Source organism: Fringilla coelebs, assembly GCF_963513975.1.
Source record: "Fringilla coelebs genome assembly, chromosome: 1".
In the NCBI taxonomy this organism is placed as follows: domain Eukaryota; kingdom Metazoa; phylum Chordata; class Aves; order Passeriformes; family Fringillidae; genus Fringilla; species Fringilla coelebs.
Window position 1 is genome coordinate 85,067,470 of NC_140028.1, and position 23,435 is coordinate 85,090,904.

Here is a 23,435-nt window from a genome sequence, read left to right on the forward strand (position 1 = left end):
AGCAACTGCTGGATATTCCAAACAGGCAATGGCTCATTTAGCTGCAAGCTTGAAAAAAAGGTCAGTTCCAGCACTTTTCCCAAATCCAGCAACATCCCTTACTGCAACAAAGACATTATTATCCTGCTCTCATCATGCTCAGTACACTTCAAGCACTTAGTGCAATGAGAACCCTGATGCAGGCTTGACCTCAGATGAAATGGACAGGTCAGTTCCATCCCATTCCCTTTTTTCCTTTTAGGCAATTATTGATATGAACGACCCGTATTTCACAAGCCATAACATATTTTTTTATGATACTTAACAAAAAATATTTAACAGCCAGAATTTACTTGACCCAAAAGTCTTGCTCCCATCCAAAGAACTCACTGCCACCTGCAAGCAGGAAGTCACATGTAGAGGAATCTTGTGACTCTCCCCTTGTAGAAGAATGGGAGGCCAGAGTACAGAAGAGACACAATTTGGATACTATTTAGTATGCTGATTGCTTCTCACTCAGTGCTCAGCTTTTAACATGATACATACCACACTTGAACAAATGAAGGGTTTTGGTTTTAGTCTTCTATCTTGGCTGTTTGGGTGTACTTTTTATTTCTAGAATTTTCAAGAAAAGCAGGCCTTCCATCCTCCAAGTCAAAACAAGAAATCACGATCTTGGCATCAGGGCCACCCCAAATTACACCATCAGAAATCAATACATTGCCCAGCATCCCTACTGACATGTTTGAAGTTACACTCTTACAAGCTGCTTCAGTCAGGCAATGGCTCCATTCCAGAAAAACACAGCATTACCAAGAGTGGAGTATGGCCCCTAGTTTCAACCTAGTTTAAAATACATTGTACAAATGCATTCCCATAAATCTGATCACAGCAAAATATATAGTGGTGTTTAAATGGCAGGAAAGTTGAATTCCAACAACTCAATCTTTAAACCAGTGAGAAATATGGGCAATTTCAAAAGAAAACAATAAACTTCTCAAATACAGACATTTTGAAATATACGTGCACACGCACTCTCGCACACACACGCACCCACTTACTTCACTCAGTGTTAGATTAAGATTACACAAGGCAATTTTCAAGGTTGCATTTACAACCACAATGACAAGAACAGCATTTTTGAGGTAGCTGAAGTCAAAGAGCAAACCACAGCACAAGCAAAGAAACAGGTGCTCGCACTCACACCGAGCCCACTCTTTGGAGACGCGCTATCGTGTGCGCAGGGGCGTGTGCTGAAGAGGCACGTGTTCCGTGGGGAATGAAGTTCAGTGGCTCTGGAGACATGATAAACTACTCTCCAGAAAAGCTGATGTTGGGAGACCAGATGCACGCTCAAGGGACCACGGCTTAAATCACTGCACATCAGCTGAGCTGCGGTAACAGCCTGGGTGCTCTTGGTGTGTGGCAGCTCTGCCGACAGCTCAGTCTCACGGGCACTGAAGCAAAGACAACAGTGGCGGTTGAAGGTGTTATTACTCAGAGCTGTCTGTCCCACTTCTCTCCTAGATGCCACTGCTGGGGGAAAGCTACTTGGGCCCCCGTCTGACCTGCTCCAGCTTTCAGCCTGCACTCAAGTTCACACCCACCTCCACACTATTACCTGCCAATGGACTGTGAGCAGGAGCAGCAGACACACAGACTCGAGGTCCCTTCCTCAGGTGCAGTAACACCTTGGCCACACTAAGAGTGCAGAGATGCCAAACTGCCACAGCTTGAATCACCAGACTTCATCTCTCCAAGCCCTTTGCTAGCCTACAACAAGAGGAGTTGAGCTAACCTCACAGCAAATGCCAGGCAATGTGGGCAGAAGGGGACATAGCTGTGGCTGGCAGACAGACTGCCTCAGCCACAGTAACTGGATCCTGTCTCTGGGCATAAACAGAGCTTGATCCTGCCCGAATTACCAAACTGTGTGAAACACACTCATACACACACACACATAATGTCATCAAGAAGCTTTCTATAAATCAACAGTTTGCATGGCTTACTGCTGAAAGTCTTGAAGATGGGATGGAAAACATGGCAAGATGTTTTGCAAAAGTAGAAAGAAAAAAAAATCGACCTCTCGCAACTAGGTCTCTGTTGTGTAGTTGCTGTATGAGAGTGATGGCACAGATGAGAAGTTGTTATTCCACTGCCTTCCTCCAGTAGTCTGATGCAACTCTGCCTGCTCTTTGTATTTGCTCAGAAGATTTTTGGCTTCTTGCAGATCCTGAGAAGAGTTTTCCCCATATTCTTCTTTCAGCCACTGCCTGAACTGGAGAAATCGAAAAGACGTGTACAAAATTATGAAACAGTAACACGAAATGGATGGAGAAGTAATTCTTCTTCCTGTGCTACAGAATTTCAATAACCTTTAGGATCATATATAGTTTAAAGAAAAGCACAGCAAATATTGCATGACCTTCAACAGCAGCACAGAATGCACAGCACAGGAACACATATTTGAAATCACTGAGACCTCTTACATCTCCTGAAATGACACATCTGTGGAACAGCTTGGCTGACTGGACTAATACAGAGTAAGGAACACCTGCTGGGAAAGGACATCCTGGACTTAAAATCTCCCTGTTCCTGCTGCATACACAAACAATAAGAGGAATTAGCACGGAAGCCAATATGATCAGCCAACTTGCCCAAGTCACAGCGGGCTTCACGAAGGTTGAAGATCAGAAAGTGAATCACTCTTATAGGTTTTTTATCTTGAGCCCACAAACACCAGTAGTAAAAAAGTAGTGTGGATATCCTAATAGGTGTCTTCTAGGAAGAAACAGTCTATGAGTTTTACAAGCTGTAGAATAGGACCCCATATGTTACTGATATGAATTACTGAATACAGTACGTGGTAACATATGTACCAGGCCCAGCTGATGGTCAGTCCAGCTCTGTATCCTGCTTTGAGAGTAACCAGGTATAAATAATGTGGAATGAGGAATGAGGAAATGATCAAGCAATAGCAGGGCAATAATGCAGGGACCTCTTCCCTGGCCATTTCCTCAGTTGGCAGCAATTTTCAGCTCAGGTGCTTTCAGAGGCTGAGGCTGTATGTTTGTGTCTGATAACACAAATTAATTCTTTTGTCAAAAATCTCATTTAAAACCCTTTTTTTTTTTATCACATGGTACCTGTATTCCAACAAGCTCCATAAGTGCATATTGTATAAATCCCCCACTCCTTTTTCTCGATTTGGACCTGCCAACAGATAACTCTGTCTTACAGGAAAGAGTGGAAATTTCCCATGTTCACCTCTTCTATCCACTCAGCTCTGGCAGCAGCTTCTTTGCCTGCTGGAGAATTTGAGTCCAGCTGAGGACAATTCCAGCTGAGGAACTGTCCAATTCCTGACAATTTTGTTGAGCTCACCTGCAGAAGCAGCTAGTAAATGCAGACTCCAACTGTTGTGTCCCAGTGGAACAATGTTAATTTTCCAAACCTTAACCTTCATAGCTTTGTTCTGTTTGGGGTTCACGAAATAGCTTGATCCATAAAGGTCATTTACTAGGATATTGGGAGATAAGACCTCAACATAGATACTTCCTCCCATTCCTTAAAGAGGTCCTCAGGCAAATCTGAAGCCTCAGGCTACCATCTGGAAGTTTGGAACAGGTGCAAACTATGTCGTGACCTTAGTTACTAAACCTCATCCTTTAAGACCAAGATCTAGAGGACAACATTCCAGAGAGGCCACAGAATACCACCACCCTTTAGTGGAACAGCAAAACACCAAATGCTGCCGAAATCTGAAAAAAGTTCACGCCCTTGGCAGATGGCATCATTCCACCAAAATCAGGTGTGTAAACAGACACCTGCTGAGGATGTGGTTGCTCTTAAGAGACAGTAAGAAACTACAGCCCAGCCAGTGAATACAGGTGGATACTTCTTTTTGCAACCTACTGCCTCCCCCTCAGTGAATAAAGACAGAATGCGCAGTCCATGGTGGATGAAAAAAGAGAGACGTTACTGTCTTTATCAGGCTATTTGCATACAGCCTTAATTGTCATTGCTGTTAGACCAAACCAATTAGAGTAGAAATGACTGTAAGGGAGGAAGGAGACAAGTCTGGAAAGTCCCTCTCTGACTTTTGTCTCTTAAAAATCAGTTATTCTACTATTTACAGCAGTTCCAAATGATCCAGGAAACATTCAGTTAAATATTAAAAAAAACCCACAAATATTTACAGTTGCTAACTGCATCACGCAAAACAAATGGTAATTTCTAAACTCTGAGCTTTCTGCAGCAGAATGACAGGGGTGGAATAAAAAAAACAACATCCTTTGTCTTGTGTATTTTGCTTTCCGACTTTGGTTCGCCTCTGTTGTTGTTATTTTTAATAAGCACAACAGGCAAAACAGCCCACACAAGAAGAACATGCTGAGCAATGGAAAATGGAAGGGACAGCCACAGTAGGTTGGTAACGTAAGTGGAAGTCACCAATCACCCACAGGGAGCAGGTCTTTTGTGTAGGATGGGGTTTTTTTGGAGTAAGAAAATAATTTTTGTTTTATGAAACCCCTTTAGCAATCCTACCCTTTCACTGATTCTCCTAGTCCTACAAAACCTTCAAAAGGCTAGTAAGAAAAAAAGGGTCAGATCTGAGGCTGCCCTAAACATCAGAAAATTTATCAAGTCTTAGCCACACAAGGTGGGTGGGGGATCACAACACACAAATCAGGAGGACTTAGTTTAATTCCTGGACATGAAAGATTTGTGATGATGATTTCTTTCCTGCTTACTATTCCAAATGAATGTGTTGGCGGGAAACTCACTACTTTTATAGTTATAGGTTGGCCTTTTACCTATGTTCTGAGAACTCACCCTTTTACCCCTCTAAAGGTGTTAATCTTCAACTGTGTCTAAGCTCACATGAAGCAACCACCAGATGAACAGCACAGCTGGGCAGGAGGTGTTTAGATGCTGTGTCTACTCCCTTCTCCCACCCAGCATTCCCCGATACCTTCAGATCTATCTGTATCTCCTTAGCAGAACTGACTGGGCTCAGAAGCCATTCCCTCAAAGCAAAAATGGGGAGTCAGATAAACCACACAGACCACAAGGTAGTGAGAAGTAGCTCATGATCTGACTTGGAGTTGTGTTTCCCATTCTTTGTTGTAGTTCATTTACCTGATCAACATCATGTTTTTCGAATTCCTGCAGCTGTCTCTGGAAGCCCATGTTTGGGTTGGCACAGGACCTCGCCGCACGGACAACGGACAGCGCATCTTCCCAGCCAAAGTCTGTGATGGTCATGATGTAGGCAACCACCAGTGTGACACTCCTGGAGACACCTGCAAGGCTGCATGGAAAAGGGAGTGCAACACACTGCAGTAGTGCTGCACTGCACCTGTCACAGCTAAAAGCATCACTTCTCAACATCAAAGACTGCTTGTGTTGCTTGCCATGAGGAAGAAATATTGTAATATTTGAGTTAAATGGTTTTGGTGCTACTTTTTTAAATGCAGTAGTAAAAAATCTACATGATCAAGAAAGTGGGTTTTGAGTGGTAATTCATATGAGGCTGAAAAGGAAGAAACAAGCATGAAGTAGTCACAAAAGCAGGGGACAGTGCACACATGAAGTAAGTCACCCACTTTCTTTCTTCTGTTTATAAAGATCAGAGCAGTGAAATAAGTAATAACTGTTTCCTCTCCACCATGAATAAAGGCTGCAATTTCATGGGGCCAAAATGAATTTTAACTGAACCAATAAGAGGTACATATGTCTGGTTGCTTGAGTTCCTCTTTCTGCTATTGACTGCATTGTGCAGCTTAAACTCTTAGGACTCCAGTTTCCCCAGATGAAAAGCTGGGATAGAGTAAGAAGCATTCATTATGCCTGGTTGGACAACACTGCACAAACTCAGAACCATTTCTATTGAGAGTATAAAGAATGTGTTAGAGTTATATTTAGCACAGTAAAAATATAGTTACCAACTCTTTCACCATTTTATGTTTCTGAATACTTCACAAATTTATGTTTTTTTAAATTCTATCAGTATTCAGACTACTTATTCCTGTTTTCCATATACCAAGACTCACCAAATGGCTCATGTACAGCCCTGTCATGAGTCTATAGCAAAGTGAGGATTTATACTCAGGGTCTGTGTACAAGTCCAGTGTTCAAACCATGAGATGGCTCTGATTCCAGATATAGACTCAGATATGTCCTTTGGACATACAGCACAAACACCACAACCAATAGCAGAGAGCAAGAAAAACCCAGGGTGGGATTTCCTTTTCTGTTCTTTACAGTCCCAGGAGCAACTCTCCAATCAGGGTCTTGCTATTAACAAATGCAACATTTGAATGCTTCAGCAGTTTAAAGAAAAGAAAGAGGGGGGAAAAAATCAGTTTCTGTTCAGACAGGCTTTTTTAACAATTCTGAAGTCACCAAAATAGCTGTTAGAGAAACTAATCAAGTTATCAGGATGATGAAATCACATTTAGAAATAAAGTGATTAAAATGATGAGAAATAAATAGTATGTCTTCAGCCAACACATTCCTAGTCAATAAATCCTACAAAAATGTTTGATAAGAGAAGGTCAAGAAGAATTTCTTGGGCTCCTTTCATCTCCAAGCAGCTGCCCACCCCAGAGACTCCAAAGTCCTAGCATAAGGCTTTAATAGCATTTGCAAATCTTCTGGGGCTTTTTGAATAAAGGGGTCAATTCAGTCCAAGAGGATTTTGCTACAGAGAGGAGATGACCACTAATTTATTAAAATTATAAACATTCAAATCAAGATAGAGAAACCCTTAAAAAGTTTCTTTAGCAAGCAGTATACATACCAGTGAACTAAGCAGCCTTCACCTGTGAGCCGGCACTCATGGATAAATTTGATGCTCTCTCTGAAATGCCTTGCTCTGAAAACAAAAGCAGGAGGAGGATAAAGAAAGTGCTGCATTTAGTAAAATCACTACTTAGAAAGAAAGAAATATATCCGAAAGCTCACCTCACGCTGTTTCTAGAATTTAGAACTGAATACAGGTCTTGCAAAGTAAGTTATTGTCTGCCAATGAAACACAGAACTCACTGGTGTAAGCTATTTGCCACTCTATCCAAGTAAGAAACTGGTATTTTAAGCACTACAGTGTGATAAACTTTATTCTGATGACTGTCAAGTCTGTATTTCGGTTTGTGTTTGATTCTTCTTAAAAGCAGTGATTTGACCTCACATGTGTGCTCAGATGTCTGGAACTCAGCACAACTGCACGAGCAGCTCTCCAGAAATAATGTCTCTCACAAAGGGACAGTACCTGCTACCCAAAGTTATGCTTAACTTGAACTCTACCTCCTCCTTCCATGTCTAAGGCATGTCTAAGCATTAAGACTTTCTGCTCGGCTATGTGAAATCACTTCCTTTCGTCTCTGCTATGAAAAAATTCTCAATTCAAGCCCTGTCTCTTAAGTTCCTTCCAGTCCTGTCCTTTCAGACAGCAGTACCCCCTCTTGTATTCAGGGTGTATAGCCCATATTCAGGGTGTCAATATACAGCCTGCCTGTTTTAAAGCAGCAGAGGAGAAAACTTAGAGAAGATTCCATCTGCAAACTTTAGGGTTTATAATCTCACTATCCTTTACACATGCTCCTTTCATTTTAAGTGGGGCATGGTGAAGGATAGCAAGCAGGCAGCTGTCATCATCTGAGTGAAGATGCAGCGCTGCCTCTTTGCATCCCAGTTCCAAGTTGCACACCCCACCTTTCCGACTGCGAAGCCTTTGGTGCTGCCTGCAGTTTACCCCAGGAGCACGCAGCACCTCTTAGCTCAACAGAGCCAGAGTTCATGGTGGCCTTTGAGTGCTCTTGCAATTCAAGCTCACAAGCAGAAGCAGTAGGGGCAACACAGACAGAGGAAAGAGGTTCTTAGGGGGCAGTCATTGCCAGGCCTGCTGGCAAGGTCAAACCTGAAAGCACATTGCGCTCAACACCCATGAAACACAACGTCCTGTATTCAAGATGTTTCCCCTTTCTGGGTGAATATTATACCACAAGGGTAAAAGAAAAAAAACCTCAGCCCAGCACCAGCAGCCACACAAAAATCAGGAATACCCACATAAAAGGAAGCTTCCCTTCCTGCCTAACAGTGCAGCTGCTGATTCTGTAAACATTCCTGTCCTGAAGGACAACACTGATGCAAGTGTCACTGCCTGCAGAGGCAAAGGCAAGGATATCTAACTGGAATAAAAAACAAAAGAAGATCCCAAGCACAGGACTCCCTCTCCAATGCAGTTCCTGCATCACTGGATACAACATGGAAAACACAGCTAGAGAAGACCTGAGCAGCTTATTTGGAAAATCTCAAGGCACAATACACTCCCAAGCCTTAGGACAGCAGGTCAACTCAGGCTTTTATGTTTCTCAAGGAACTGATGAAGCATGTGGGTAGGTGAAGACAAAGCCTTACAAATGCATATGCACTCGGACTGCCCCGCCAAACCACTGTTGCTGGCTGAGTTCTAACCAATTATGGTGCCCAGGCCTGCCAGGGGAGCACAAGAGGTTTTACATAAACAAACTTCGAGGACAAATGAGATCTCTGGCTACGTGTGCAAGAGGCTTTGCTATTGCACAATGAAGAGCTTAGCTGAGATTGAAAGCACTCACTCAGATGCAGCTTGGTTAGGTCTGTATTATCTGATCTGATCTTCTCATCTTTTCTCTTTCTCTCTAAAAAATCTGGCCAGGAGGGCAGCTTCATGCACCAGTGAATTCGTTTCAATGGTCTCACACAAGTTTTGGTAAGACACTTTCAACACTCTGGTTTGAAAAATATCTGTGACTGTGCGTAACACCTTTGCAAGGTACTAAACATCGTGAATTCCATTCACCCAGTTTTCTTCACCCTTCCTCACTGCTGATGCTCAGTCTGCTGATGTGCTTTCAAGTGTGTTTACAGGCATGCATGAAAATGAGAAGAGAAATAGTCACATCTAGAATTAGTGCTCCTCTGTAGCACCCTGGCCCCTCCTGACCTTGTGCCAGAGAAAAGGAGGCATGTACTCCTCCACAGCCCTATGGCATCAGGGTCTCTTCTGGAGCAGCAGACACCGTTGCCTAAACTCATTTTCAAGGTTATGGTAACACCATATTTAGATGAAAACTAACATTGAAGACCAGTTAGCTGTGTGGCAAGTGCCAGACACAAAGAAGAATGGTAAGTCTTACACTAACCACAGAACAGTTGACTATCATCTCTAACAGGAAAGCGCTTGACAAATGTGTTGATTTGCAGCCCATTTGTTGGGCTTCAGGACAATTTATTACATGATATCTGGCTCTTGCATCTCCCAGCTGAAAGCTGGGTCCTGAACTGCATCATCTTTACAGTGGGAAAACACCACAGGAAGAAGCACCAGTACAACGCCCCTAGCAGGATGCTGTAGAAGTTATCTACACTTATGCATTAGCACGCTGCATAATTCAAAACTAGACCAAGAGCAGAGTTATGATACCAGAGCTGTATTTTCATTTGTTGCTAGTTAGACTTCTACAAAGATTTACAAAGGTTAAGTAGACAGCATCCAAATCAGATAGGACAAAGCATCTTGATGTTTCTTTCCTTTGGTGATGTAAAAAAAAAAAAAAAAACAAAAAAATACTACCTAAGTTTTCTCCTCTTAATAGGTCATCCGGCTTCTGCATTATCACCACTAACCACCTGAGTGTTGGAGGTTAATTCCTTAGAAACAGGCAGCCAAAGACAATTAACTGGAACAGGGTAGGAAGGGAAGGTTTTATTTCTATAGAAATAACTTTTTAGTGATGAGTTCTATAGAGGATGACATTTCTGGAGCAGTTACTGGCCCAAGGTAAAATTCTCACAGACCAGGGAAAATGTTGATTTAACATCTAGGAAGTACCTTAAGTCTGAAAAGCAATTGCTTTCTCCCTATGCTTGCTAGGAGCAGAACAGGGGAGTAAAATAAAGCTTTTGAGACACTTTAGTGAACACCCACATGCTAACAGGGGAATCCCTGCTGTATTTCCCTGGCAAGTCATCCCTCTGAGGAAAAGAACTCCACTAAACAAGTTTTTAAGGACTAAATGTCCATTATACACACAGGAAACCAGAGGTTTCCTTCAGAAAAACTGAGCTGAAGTGCATTAAGAGCTCACAGCCCCAAAATTCAGTGGGTAAAAGGCTTCCAGTTGGTCCTTGCTGTTGGGAAACAGACAAGAGAGCAGAGTGCACCCCTGACTGCAGAGTCAGTTGTGCCTGTCAACCATTGCTAAGAGAACACAAGGACCTGCAATACAGGGTGCTGCTTGGTTGGTTGTTTTTTATTCCCTATAAAGAAACCAACATAATTCCTCTTTAAGAAGAGGGTAGACGTGCAAAGATGTTGCAGAGGGACCAATTCCCTTCCTGTTCCCTAGCTATCCCTCCCTCCACAGTGGCACAGGCAGTACGGTTAATCACTCCTAGATAAGACAGCATCCAGTCCTCACAGGCTGAACAAAAATAACTTCCTCTTTCTTTCAGAAGACTGCATGTGCAAAGCAAGAGATGGTGCTATTTGTGAGCATCATGATTTGATTTTACTTGAAGGCCTGGAGTGTATAAAGTAAAAGAAGAAAAATCAGTTACTCATCAAGTTTTATTTTAAGTGATTGAATGTATCAGTATTAGAAGTAATGACGTTTGCTTGCAACCACCTGATACCAAGGCAAGTATTTTAGATGCCTGCAGCATAACAGAAACAATACTCATGCAAATATTTTATCTTCGTACTGAAGCTTTAAGAGCCTTGGTACTGCGCCAGACAGCTCGAGCACAGGAGCTGGTTTTTCAATATAACTCCTTGATATTTAACACTGAGGGAACTGTACATTGATTGATATTCATCATAAATACCATCCTTTCTCTTTCCATTCCCAATTGATCTCTATTAACAAAGGAAGCACATTTAGAAAATGTTGTCAAAAATGCTATACACTTCAAAATGCCAATGAACAATTAATGACATGTGAATCTTTTCCTCTAACCTCTTATTAGCTTTCCTTCCCAAAATGATACTTCTTTAAATGTATTTATTTTTATTCTAAATATTAAGGCCATGGAAGTTGTCCATGACAAAGGCATTAGCTCTCTGCCTTCTCATTACAGACCTGAAATTTAGGGGATTAGGGTGTTTTTTATTGCGGGTGGGGTGTGGTGCTTTTTTTTTCCCTTCCCCTAAAATCATGACAGAAATGCAGAATGAAAAGGCAAATCATCACAAATCAAGTGCCACACTGGAATCTTTCTAGAGTATGAGAAATACATGCTCTAAAAATACCCCCCAAAAGCATGAGCCAGAAAATTGCTGTGATACAAGAGAAAAGCAGTGCTGCACTTCCTTCCGTACCTACCAGGCCTCTTTCCACTACTTGTTTCTCTACCAAAACTTGGTAGCAGGATGTGGCTGAAACCCCCCTCACCTCTCCCCAACATAAACAGTGAGCTCTAGAAGAAAGAGCTGGTCACCATCCAAGTTCTTTTGTTTTGATTTCTCTTTGGAATCAAGACTTGCCATGCTCAATTAAAACCGGGGTAAATCAATTACCATTACGTGAACTTTAGCAGAGATGAGAAAGAGCAAGGCATGGACACCCTAGTTGCAGTATCTATGTCCTCAAGGTGAGAGTCACTGCAGGGCAGAAAAATCCCTGCCATGCCAGCTTATACTAAGAGCAGCAGGGACTTCTGAGGCAGGTTCAAGAAGTCCCCAGCAGATTGTCACAGGGGTAGTTTGCATACAGGGATTTTGTTTTGAAGGTGAGGAATTTATTTCAACCCTTGAGGCACCAGGCTTCAAACTTCTTTCAAATATTTTGTTTTGTTAATGGCTGCAGTTGGCACAAAAGAAAAAAAAGAAAAAAAAAAAAGAGGAGCCAAACACAAAGATTTACAAAAACAGTGGCTAGAATAAACTGTGACTGAATTAGGCCCAGACTCACTAAGGAATTCTTGAAGTTTAAGGCCATAAATCAAGAAAATCAAGAGTGTTTATATACTGAGACTCCTACAAACACACACAAAAAGCAGGGTGAAATGAAGTGTTACTGTGTTTTCTTAATGGATTACACCTCACGCTTGTGTAATACTTATTAGAGATCAGAATTGGAGCTTTCAGCAAATTTTAAAATAGGCATCATGGTACCATGGGATTTCTGGGGTTTTGTGATTTACTTTTAAAAAATACTTACAAGTTCTGCGAAGGTGAGTCAGCAGCAGGAATGCACAGATACTTCATTCCCTGTGTAAAGAAGCAAAAAGGTATGAGAAGAAAAGATTCAAGTTAAACACATTCATCCATCACAGCACAAGTCCTGCTCTAGACTGGTGGAATATTAATGATTTTGAGGAAGCAACACCATCATTCAGACAGAGATCATCTCTATACAGTCAGATTTAAAAAGACTTGCTTTCACATTGCTATAGCACCAGCATATAGCTTAGTCATGCTTCTCCCAAGGCTCAATAGTGAGCTTCTAAAAAAAGGAGCATCTTTACTAAAAAGATCTAAACTTCTTTCTAAAAACACAATTGTTCTTATATTTCTAGGAAAATGAAGTTGCATCTTCTCCTGCCCTTCCCTTTCTCTGAATAGACATTACAGCCTGAAATTGTGATATGCAGTTTCTTTTAAACTCACACAATCATTTTTCTTTACCCAGTTGATAAACCAAACAAAATCTATTTCAAAGAAGAAACATGTTTGTGGCATCGATTTTGTTTTTTTATTTTTGGAAACCTTCAAGAAAGATAACCATAAAACTCATACTTTGCTTCCACAAAATTAGCCTCTCTTTCTTAGTCAGCTATTGTAATAAGTTACCAGATCAAGTAGGGAAGTTAGATAACCATTTCTGATGCATTAAAAATATTACAGGATATATTTAAAACAACATATCTACAATCCTACACTACTGCTTTGCATTGTCAACGCTCATTTCAACTGTCATTTTATTTTCAAAAGTTTTTTTGCTCCTCTGACTGTTAAGAAATTGAACACTTTTGAAAACCCATTTAGGTGACTTCTCAAATATGACTTCCACAATACAATCTGCAGCTCAGACACACAAAAACTACATTAGTCACGGGAACTCTTACTGAATTATCTCAGATGCTGAGTTATGAATTCTTCAGAGGCACTTGTAAAAACAAGAATTCAAGAAAAAGGGTCACTATAAAATGCACCTAAATCTATCCTTTTGTAATGATGCACACTCCTGTAATAATCCCACACGTTCAACATCACACATGGAAAGTTGCATATTTATGTACAAGAGATCCTTTGCCAACAAGGTGTAACACAATCTGCACCCACCAGGCATTTTATTTGCCAGCTGGGGAAAGAAGAGGTATTTTCATTGCTCAAGTGTGTGGCTACCTGAGGCAGCATCATCTACAACCCCTTTGCTTTGCTGGCTCAGAAACCCCTCCATACTTCCCCTACAAATACGTTGTTTCTCCACTTGCCATAGCACAAAGAGCAAGCCCCTTTACAAGAGATCCTGACCCCAACACCATGACACACCTCTGCTAGGTGCACAAACTTCACCACTACGTCAGAGAGATTGTGGGAAACAATCAGAAACAGTCAGAAACTTTGTGGGAAACCAGGAGGGCTCCACAGCCAAAAGCTGATCCAAAACAACTTGTACAGACATATTCATTTAGAAAGAGAGTGTAGCAGCAATACTTATATTGATAGGCTGCTGAGCCAATATAATTAATTATTATATTGACAGATTAATTACAATAATAAGCATTTGTATGACACATCTGAGAGGTTTATCTTGGACACTAGTATCACTTCAAGTGAGTCACTCCAGTAGAATGAGGGCCTGAGACCCGAAAGTAAATTTACATGCTATTCTTTCCCCATCACCTCTAGCAACTCCATGCCACTGAAAAATTGAAAATTGAGGGAGGAGATGGGTTAGATGGGTTAGCTCTGGAGTGCAGTACATGCCACAAGGTTCACTCCTCCAGCACGCACTGACGCAAGTCGTTCCGCAGATTTCAGAAGCTATGGCACATGCTGAGTGCTTTTCACAGGCTGAGTGCAGAGGGGCTTTCAGATTGTGCTCACTCTAAAAGCAGAAGTAGCACCCAGCACAAATTTAAGACCTGCAATGTTCCTTTTTCTGTCATGGCTGGTTAGCTCCAACTACTGCAAGCAAGCATGAAACCAGCCTATGAGAGACCCCACATGGTACCAAATGGCTCATCCAAAGCCGGATCCTGGACATCTTCAGCACTTACAACTTCCAGTGAAGCTCACAGCACGCTTTTCATTACTGGGCTTGCAAATGCTCAGCATCAGCCTCTTAGCTTTATTAATAAATCTTCTCAGAAAGGAGATGGTTTAAGTTACTGGAATTTGGTATTTTGACTGATGTGTATCACCTGTGTTTTTGGAAGGCTGTGGTGATGGACTCCTCCCTGTGAGGAAATAATCACACACTCAACTCAGAAATAGAGGTGGGATTTCAAAAGTACTGTGCAGTGACCTAACCCATCTCCCACAAAAATCAACAGTGAAACTCTCAGCAACTTCAAGCCAAACACAGTTTGGCCAGAGTTGGTAACTCCCGAGGATCCCACCCTACCATCTAGTTTTGCTTCTCTTGGTTGAAATAATAATTATAATAATAGGATGAAATACCATTCATCATAATTGGATACTTGAAATACAACATCACCACAAGATTGTATGAGGCAGGTATTCACACATGAGACTCAGGATTTTTTGTGTAGATACTCCTATGTTGATTGCTGGAATTAGATTTTCCTCACACATACTGTATAGACATTCTTTTTTTTAAAACATATCAGCAATAGGAAGACACAACTGCTGAACCCTGCTGTTTGTGACTCTTTTTGGGAAAAAAACTACCCAGGATCATAATACTTGTATATCTGTGCCCCGAGACACTACTGTCTTTCCTGTGCACATAGACTGCAGGTACCATCAAAGAAGGTCCCCAAAGGGACCTTTCAAGCAGAACAGTTTATGCCAAGCAAACAAACAACTACCTACAACATTTAATATAGGGTACTAGCATGCAAGAAAGACAGAAACATCACTATTTTCTTACCTAGCAGTTGTTTGCCATTCTCAAACTGCAAAGCATAAAATGTTAGGTGGCAACAATCATTGGAACAGTGACTACAACAGAGTAAGCTAAATCAAAGACTGTTAAAACCAGCTTCCTGTGAAAATTTCAACAGGCTCCAAATTAGTCTCTGGTCAGCAGTTTCATTAAATAAACCTGAATCCAGTTGCAGATGCAATATCCCGGTTGAACCAAAATGGCATATTAATAAAGACGGAAAGACAAATACAAATTTTACGCCAATCATATGGAAGTCTTTATTTACATCTTTTTGAATTAGGGACACTTTGTTCCCTAAGAATGACAATTCTGTAAAATTATTCAGTAAAGGAAGGACAGAACAACTCAAAACAGGTATCTTCACCTACACACACTAAATTAGGTGCTACAGAGCAGCTACACATTTCAAAACATTGTTTTTATTCGAAACAAAGGGAAAAGCTTGCAAAGCCTAAAAACTGATGAAAAGAGAAACACCATTTAAAATCCTATACCAAGTAATACATCCCCTTTATTTATTGCATATTCTTGCATATATATTGTTATTCAAAAATTTCTTCAGCTGACAGCTATGTCAGTCATGCTTTATCTCTCCAAACACGCTTTTCCTCAGAGTACCCAATTAAAATCTATTGCTCCGGCCTTTTTAATTACACAGAATCTATGTATATTATTAGGCAATATAACATCCCAAACATATGGAATGGGTACAGACCCAAACTCCTAGGGCAATGAGATGCTGAACACAGCATTTTTCTGCTCATCTCAATTCACTACTACTTTCCACTTCTTACTTTGAAATCACTGCTCACTTTCCTTTCTTCATCGATCACCTTTACCACCAAACACCTCTACCTTCCAAAACACACACACACGCCAGACTTTTTGCTTATTATTACATGGTGATCCTAACTGATGCCCCCATCAAATAAAAGCAGTGCTTCCATTTCTTTCGGTTATTTAACCTGTTATCATTGTTGGAAAAAAAAAATCAGTAAAATAAAATAAAAATTACTTTTTTGTTTTCTGTTTCAGCAGAGTAACCACCAAAACTAGATTTCTCTCATAGGCCCTGAAACTGAGTGCTGCAGTTAAACCGATACAGTGAGAGCTAACAAAACTATGGCAAGTATTCAGATTTCAAGATTGTCAAAGCTGAAACAAGGGAGAGTTAAGTAAAATTTCTAAAATTCACTGTTATTTGAGAAACAACAACACTTTCATCACAGACTCTAGAATTAATAAGCCAGTTCTACTGCAGTGAATATCAAGGGATTAAACCAGATTTCAGATGCATACATATATATGCACAAGCTTTACACTACAGTCAATAACATATTAATGGCATTCTGTCAATATTCAAACTTCTAATTATTTTAGAGGTTGATCTACTAAAGTTGGAAACAGAACAGTTATGTCACATTTGGAAAAGTCACTAAGACTAAAGAACAAGACCTTCCCAATATCATTAGCTTTTAAAAAAGGTAATTACATATTTGCTATTAAATCCAGTATTTCATTCAGTGCTCAGGAACAAAACAGTCCAGTATGGAGAAAACTCTGTTTCTATTCTACTTAAATAGAATAATATTTTAAAAACTCCAACTTCATTTTAACTAAGCTTGCAAAAACTGGCATTTGGGGTTTTTTGGAAGAACTTGTAGAATTCTGCAGTAGCAGAATGACATATCTCTAAGTTCCAAATGTCAGCTAATGGATCAATGACTGAAAACAGGACCTTTGCAGAGCACACACAAATTCAATTGTACAGTACCAAGAATGATTTCAGCTGTGTACAGGCTAAAGTGCAAAAAAGTACTGTAAGACAAATGCAGCATCTATACAGATGGCTGCTCCTTTGCAATGATCGAAGATACTCTGAAGTCATTGAGAATGATTATCAGTTTGATTACCTCTTAACTATATTAATATATGTTTTATATGTGAAAGGAAACTGTCCAGTGATTCTTATACAAAATGAGCACTCACAAAACAGCTTGCACGAGAATAAGAAGGACTAAAAATGCTACTCATTGTATTTCATGTTCAGTGAGTTTTCCAAGTAGTGTTTTTGCAGACGTTTTTCAGAATTTCATCTTTGCTGCTGCTGTACATACATTTCTGATGTTCTAGTTAGCAATGGAAGCCTGAATCTAGAGTGTCAGATTTTAAAACTTGAGGAGAAGGGGAAAGAAACTCAAATTACAAAATTTCTGCTCTCCAAGGGCAAAGAGTGGGGGGAAGGGTCCGTAAAAAAAAAGTTCAAAAAGAGCAGTATTGTATTTTTGGCATTAAACTTCTCTATTTAAATTTACGTAAAGATACCATCAACGATTTCCAAGAATTTTTTTTTTAAACATAAAACCCTAAACTTATGTTTGTGAACCAAGATGCAAATAGAAAACCTCCAGCACCTGGCAAGTTCTTTCAGGTTAGTCAAAAACCATGTGTTAATTTGAGTCGTCACATCAACAGATGAGGACAGGAGGACTTATTTTTGTTTAGGGGCATTTCAGCAAAAAAGCTAAAGTGGGAAACAGCCAGCACAAAGCTTCCTCAAGCCAAACCAATGAGAGTTTATAAAGGGTTTAGTCCAGTAATGCACCAAACTGAACCTGCTAAACTGAAAACCGTTCAACCGTTTGTTTGTCCTTTCAGTTACTTTCTGTAGCAATCACCATTAGTGCTGATTTTATTAATGACTCATAGAAAATGCATTTGTGTTTCAGCCAAGGATAACCACTAATTGACTTGAGCAAACAACTCACTCAGGTTTGCTTTGAAAAATATTATAAACAAAATTGCAATTACATGAACAATGTGAACAGCAGCAAACGGGATGCTTCTGCAATAGAATTCATACGTTTCATTCTTGCTATCAGGAATAATACAATGTGAGAGTTTTTTTACAACACTGGTTCATAGTTTTCTAAGGAAGTAGTCTCAGTGACACTTCTGAAAAGCTCCTTAAGGCTGGAATGTGCCAATCACATTCCCGTGTTCTGTTAAAATTCTCTTTCCCCATCTCTCCTCTCTAAAATTAAAAGAGGCAAATGTTGAAAATTTAAGGATTTTTTTTAAATTGCACAGAGCTGTGGTTATTATTTCTAATTCTAACCCCGAATTCTCGTTCTAACCTGTCTCATGAAAGAATGCAGAGTGGGAGAAAACACTAATGACTTTGCATTAAATTGTGCTTTATCTCCTTCAGGACACACCAAGCGTAATTACAGGACTTCAGCTGAGAGGAAGGACTTTGTTAGTCTGCCTTGACTACATGATTTATTCAAGCTCCCAGGCATGTCAGGGCATATCTGAGCACTACCAATCACACGTATCCCTGAGCCCTCAAGGGGGTCCCTGAGTGCCAAAATAAAACAATATATCACAACTGCCTCTTTCTTTAAGGGAATGCTGGAACATGATCACTACACCTCTGGAATAAGCTCACTTTACTTTTTACAAGGGCACATAGTGACAGGACAAAGGGCAATGGGTTCAATCTGAGAGAGAGGAAGTTTAGATTAGATACTAGAAATAAATTCTTTACTGTAAGGGTGATGAGACACTAGAGCAGGTTACCCAGAGAAGCTGTGGATTCACCATCCCTGGAAATGTTTAAGGCCAGATTGGATAGTCTAGTGGAAAGTGTTCCTGCCCATCCATGGCAGGGGAGTTGAAACTAGATGATCTTTAAGGTCCCTTTCAACCCAAACCATTTTATCATTCTGTGATTGGAAGCTTGGGTTAACACATTCCACATCGTGTCCTCTGCAGAGGCAGGTCAGAGCACTCACCCTGTTCTGGTTAGCACCATAACCAAGCAATTAGAAACACCAGACATCTACTGCTCTCAACATCCCTTATGCAAACAGCTCACCATCGAAAGCTCCAAGCAGTCCTCATCCTCTCTCCCTGCCACCTGCCATGACAGGAACATGCTGCCCTCGACACAGCTCATGTGTGATGAGCGAGTCAAACTATGAACTAATTTAGTGCATCACCAGAGCAGCCCCTGCCAGGGGGACCCCATCATGAAGGCCTGGCTTGGCACACTTTAAAAGCTGCTTTGTGGAAGTCTGTTGGTGGCTTCTTAGTGGGCTACTGGGGTAATATTTGAAAAATTAGTCAGAGCTCCCAACTTCACAAGCAGAATCAATGCCCCAGACAGGGCATTACTTCAAACTAGAATCATCTGGTGCTGCTACACCTGAAACAAAAATGGTAGCTGTTTTGCTCAGCATGGTCTTCTGAAACATCTCATGAGGGGAAACCTTTACCATGAAAAGACAGTGAAACATCACAGAGGAAAGTTAAGGGGTTTTGTTAGAAGAAGTGCTTGTACACTTTCTCTTGAAGTTAACACAATGGCCAAAAACCAACAGCTTCTAACACTGGTGATATATGAGTTTAGTGCTATAGATGGAAATGCAACAGTCCAACTTGACTAAATTATTAATTTGTAGAGCTGGTCTTTATACAACAGCCATGACCTTGCTACATGATATTAGCACCTCTGATTTTGAAGGCTGTCTTGCCATCTCCCACTTTAACAGTTCCTGCAGGTGTTTGGGTTGGATCTCAGTGACAACAGAGCCTGAACATTTTACCTAGTGATACCCAGCAGGGCCTTCAATTGTCATGTCATCAAGAAGCAATTTTCATATATGAAAGGCCTTCTACAGTCCAAGACTTCTGCATGCTATCCAATATTGTCATATAGTTTGAACAGATTGACTGTTTTCACTTTCTGAGCAGCATCTCTCCAGAATAAACACATGTTGATGTTTTGTGTTTTGTTTAAAAAAAAATTACAGCTGATTGGTTTCCCAGTATTTCCCTTTTTAGTGAGTTCATGTTAAGCAGTGATATGCCTTTGAGTCCAGACAAATGCCTTCTGGACTATTATCTGTGTGAGGACAGTCCTCAGAGAGTGAAGGATGAACAGATCAAGGGCAGCCCTGCCTGGAAGGACTTGGGGGTGCTGGTGGATAAGAAGCCCAACAAAGCCCAGCCATGTGCACTCAGTGGCCAGAAAGCCAACAGCACCCTGAGCTGCATCCAAAGCACTGAGGCCAGCAGGGCAAGGGGATTCTGCCCCTTTGCTCTGCTCTGCTGAGACGCCACCTGGAGTGCTGCATCCAGCTCTGGGGCCCCAACACAAGGAGCACATGGACCTGCTGGACAGAGTCCAGAGGAGGGCTGAGATGTTTAAAGGGATGGAGCACCTCTCCTAGAAGAAAAGGCTAAGAAAATTGGGATTGTTCAGCCTGGTAAAGAGAAAGCTTTGGGGTATCCTGATTGTGGCCTTCTAGTCCATGAAGGGAGCCTATAAGAAAAATGGAGAGGGACTTTTTACAAGAGCATGTAGTGATAGGACAAGGGAAAAGTACTTCAAACTGAAAGAGAGTAGGTTTAGATTAGATTATAGGAAGAAATTCTTTACTGTGAGGGTGAGACACTGGAACAGGTTGCTCAGAGAAGCTGTGGATGCCCCATCCCTGGAAGTGCTCGTGGCCAGGCTAGACTGAGCAACCTGGTGTAGTGGAAGATGTCCCTGTCCACAGCAGGGGGCTGGAATAAGATGGTCTCTAAATTCCTTTCTAACCCAAGCCATTCTCTGAATCTATGACTACAAAACAAATCACTAAAGCAGCTTTCAGCACTTCCAAAGTTATCAGCTGAGGAAACTGGGGACATAACATAGGATTTCTTTTTTCTTTTTTTTAGGGGTAATTCCTTTTATACATACACATAAAAATATTATCTCAATCCAGAAAGCGCAGCCATGAGCCAAAGAAGTTTCCCCAAACTTTTAACAGAAGGAGAGAATTAGAAAACTTAAGGGAGATAAGGCCAAACATCATATTAAGTGCTAACTGCAGATATTATAGGTTTCTATAGTCAGAACCTAAATAGCTGCAAAAATGCAATCCACAAACTGTGCTAACCAGATTACTTGCATTGTGCCAGAGCTGCCAGTTCAGTTCTTCTAAAATAGCTGAGTTTGCTGTCTTGAAAAAACACACATATATAGTCTAAAGATCACGGGTAAACATGCAAGATTATCAAGCTCAGCTAAAACTGCATTAAGACTTACAACATTCAGCCAGGCTTGAAAAATATGAAGCAAGATTCCATATTTTAATGCAAGCTGGTATTAATCTATTATCTATACCAGGTCTTCAGGCTATGACCATTTGATCTTATAAATATTTCTCAGTTTGTGATAGGTGTTCAGTCATTTAGCTCCTCACTTTCTTCCAAAGGTCTGAATTTAGCAGCCGGTTGCACACTTTATTTTTAATTCATAATCGTGATTCAGCACTTCCTCTTGTGATTTCTCCAGTTGCAAGCTTCTCATCCTTAATACCTTATAAAACAGGTATACCACAGCATTCAGCAGTGATTAATCTGGCACAGACAAGTTAGACATCTTCTCCACAACATCCTTATTTTTCCACAACTTCTATTCCTCACACTTACTGGTTCTGTTCCATTACAGCATCTTTTCATTGCCTGTATTCTATTAATGCATTTGACTGTTTACTCGGGGAGTATGAAAGATTTTTCTAAAAGATCATCGCAGAGCTTTTCAACTGTTGTTCCCTTTCAGTTCCCTTTCAGTCTAAGTCTTTGAAACCCTATTTCTATTAGCATAAAAATTTTAGAATTTGGAAGGAAAAAAGTATCTAAAATTCTTTATAAGACAAACAGTCTGAGAAGTTCTTTATTTCCAAAGACACAGTTCATTTAAGTTGTGCTGGCTGCACAGACTGGACAAAAGAGATTACAAAATCACAGATTGGAATAGACCAGTCAGGATCACTAGTTCACTTCCCAGCCCTGCACAGAACACCCCAAGAGTTACACCGTGTTCCCTGAGAGTGTTGTCCAAACACTTCTTGAACTCTGACAGGTTTGGTACTGTGCCCACTTCCCTGGGGATCCTGTTCCAGTGCCCAGCTATACTCTGGGTGAAAAACTTTTTTCCCAAAAACCAACCTAAACCTACCCTGACTCAGCTTCATGCTGTTTCCTTAAGTCCTGGTCATGAGAGTGAAGAGATCAGTACTTGCGCCTCCACTTCCCCCCCTGAGGATGCTGAAGACCACAATGAGGTCTCCCCTGTGTCTTCTCTTCTCCAGGCTGAACAGAACAAGTGACCTCAACTATTCCTGATAAGGCTTTCCCTCAAGGCCTTTCACCATCCTCATGGCCCTTCTTTGGACACTCTTCAATAATAGATTGTGGCACTCAAAACCACACACAGTAGTTCAGTCAGCAACCAGCTTTTCTCTGCATTCCCCATCCCTCCACCCACCCACCATATCAACATTTATTTAGGTAGTCAAATTCAGGAAAAAAGAGGGGAAAACCACTGCTCTGGAGACCGCACATACCAGATTAAGTTAATGGCATCAAATTGGCATTTGTTAATAACAAATACAAAGGAAAAATAGATAACTGTCCTCTTAGAGTGCTCTGGCTAATTCTGCAGAATGAGGGGGAAAAAAATCAACATACTGAAAATAAAAACCAAACAAATATGCTGAAGCCACAGAAAACAAATATGATGTGCATACAGAGGCAGCACACAGGCAAAAAGCTAATGTTAATGCAGTTCCTCATTAACTGAGGGAACAACTGAGAGCTTCTGTGGCAGGGGACAGTACAGGCATGCCCACATGAACTCCTGTTGATTTAAAATCTACATTACCGTGATCATTATGATGCCTACCAGATGAGTGCAGCATCAAAGCTTCCTGTGACACAGCAGGAGTCAATCTGACAATGATAATGCTATAAATAAATTAATGCCAAAGGACTCCACAATCACAGGTGACTGGTAATGGGATTCATACATCTGCTAGACCAAACCTCTGGTGCAGGTCAAGAGCAGCAGCAAAATTACTGGTAACTGACAAATGTGTGGTGGACTGTGAGAAAGAAGCTGCTGGTTTCAGTCCATTTCCTGACTGATGGACAGGTGTCTGCAATGCTCAACCACAACTGGCACCTCAAAGTGTCTCAGACAGACCAAGGACTGTGAAATGCTCTGGCTCTAAAATGGAAAGCTTAAAGACCACTATAACCCAGCCTCACCTGAATCAATTTCCACACAAAAATGGAGCATATGAGAAAACCCACCTTTACCTCTGGAAATATATTCCAGCAATTACTAACCCACACGCTCAAAGTCTTGCTTACTTCCAGTCTCAATCTGAGACACGTCATTTGCCAGCCACAATGACATGCAGTTCTGATAAGGACTTTCCACACAGAAATGGGACCCACAGAATGCCTAGCCATCCCTGCCTCTCTTTGGGG

The 23,435-nt window shown here is 41.0% G+C and overlaps 1 protein-coding gene across 1 annotated transcript in view; it reads right to left on the bottom strand.

Moving 5' to 3' along the window:
* Positions 1–23,435, bottom strand: part of IRF4 (interferon regulatory factor 4) — a 76,600-nt gene that overhangs the window by 34,676 nt on the left and 18,489 nt on the right. The window contains 3 exon segments of the mRNA XM_084201336.1: positions 5,122–5,293; positions 6,785–6,859; positions 12,186–12,235. Of these exon segments, the coding sequence (XP_084057462.1) occupies positions 5,122–5,293; positions 6,785–6,859; positions 12,186–12,235 (297 nt within the window).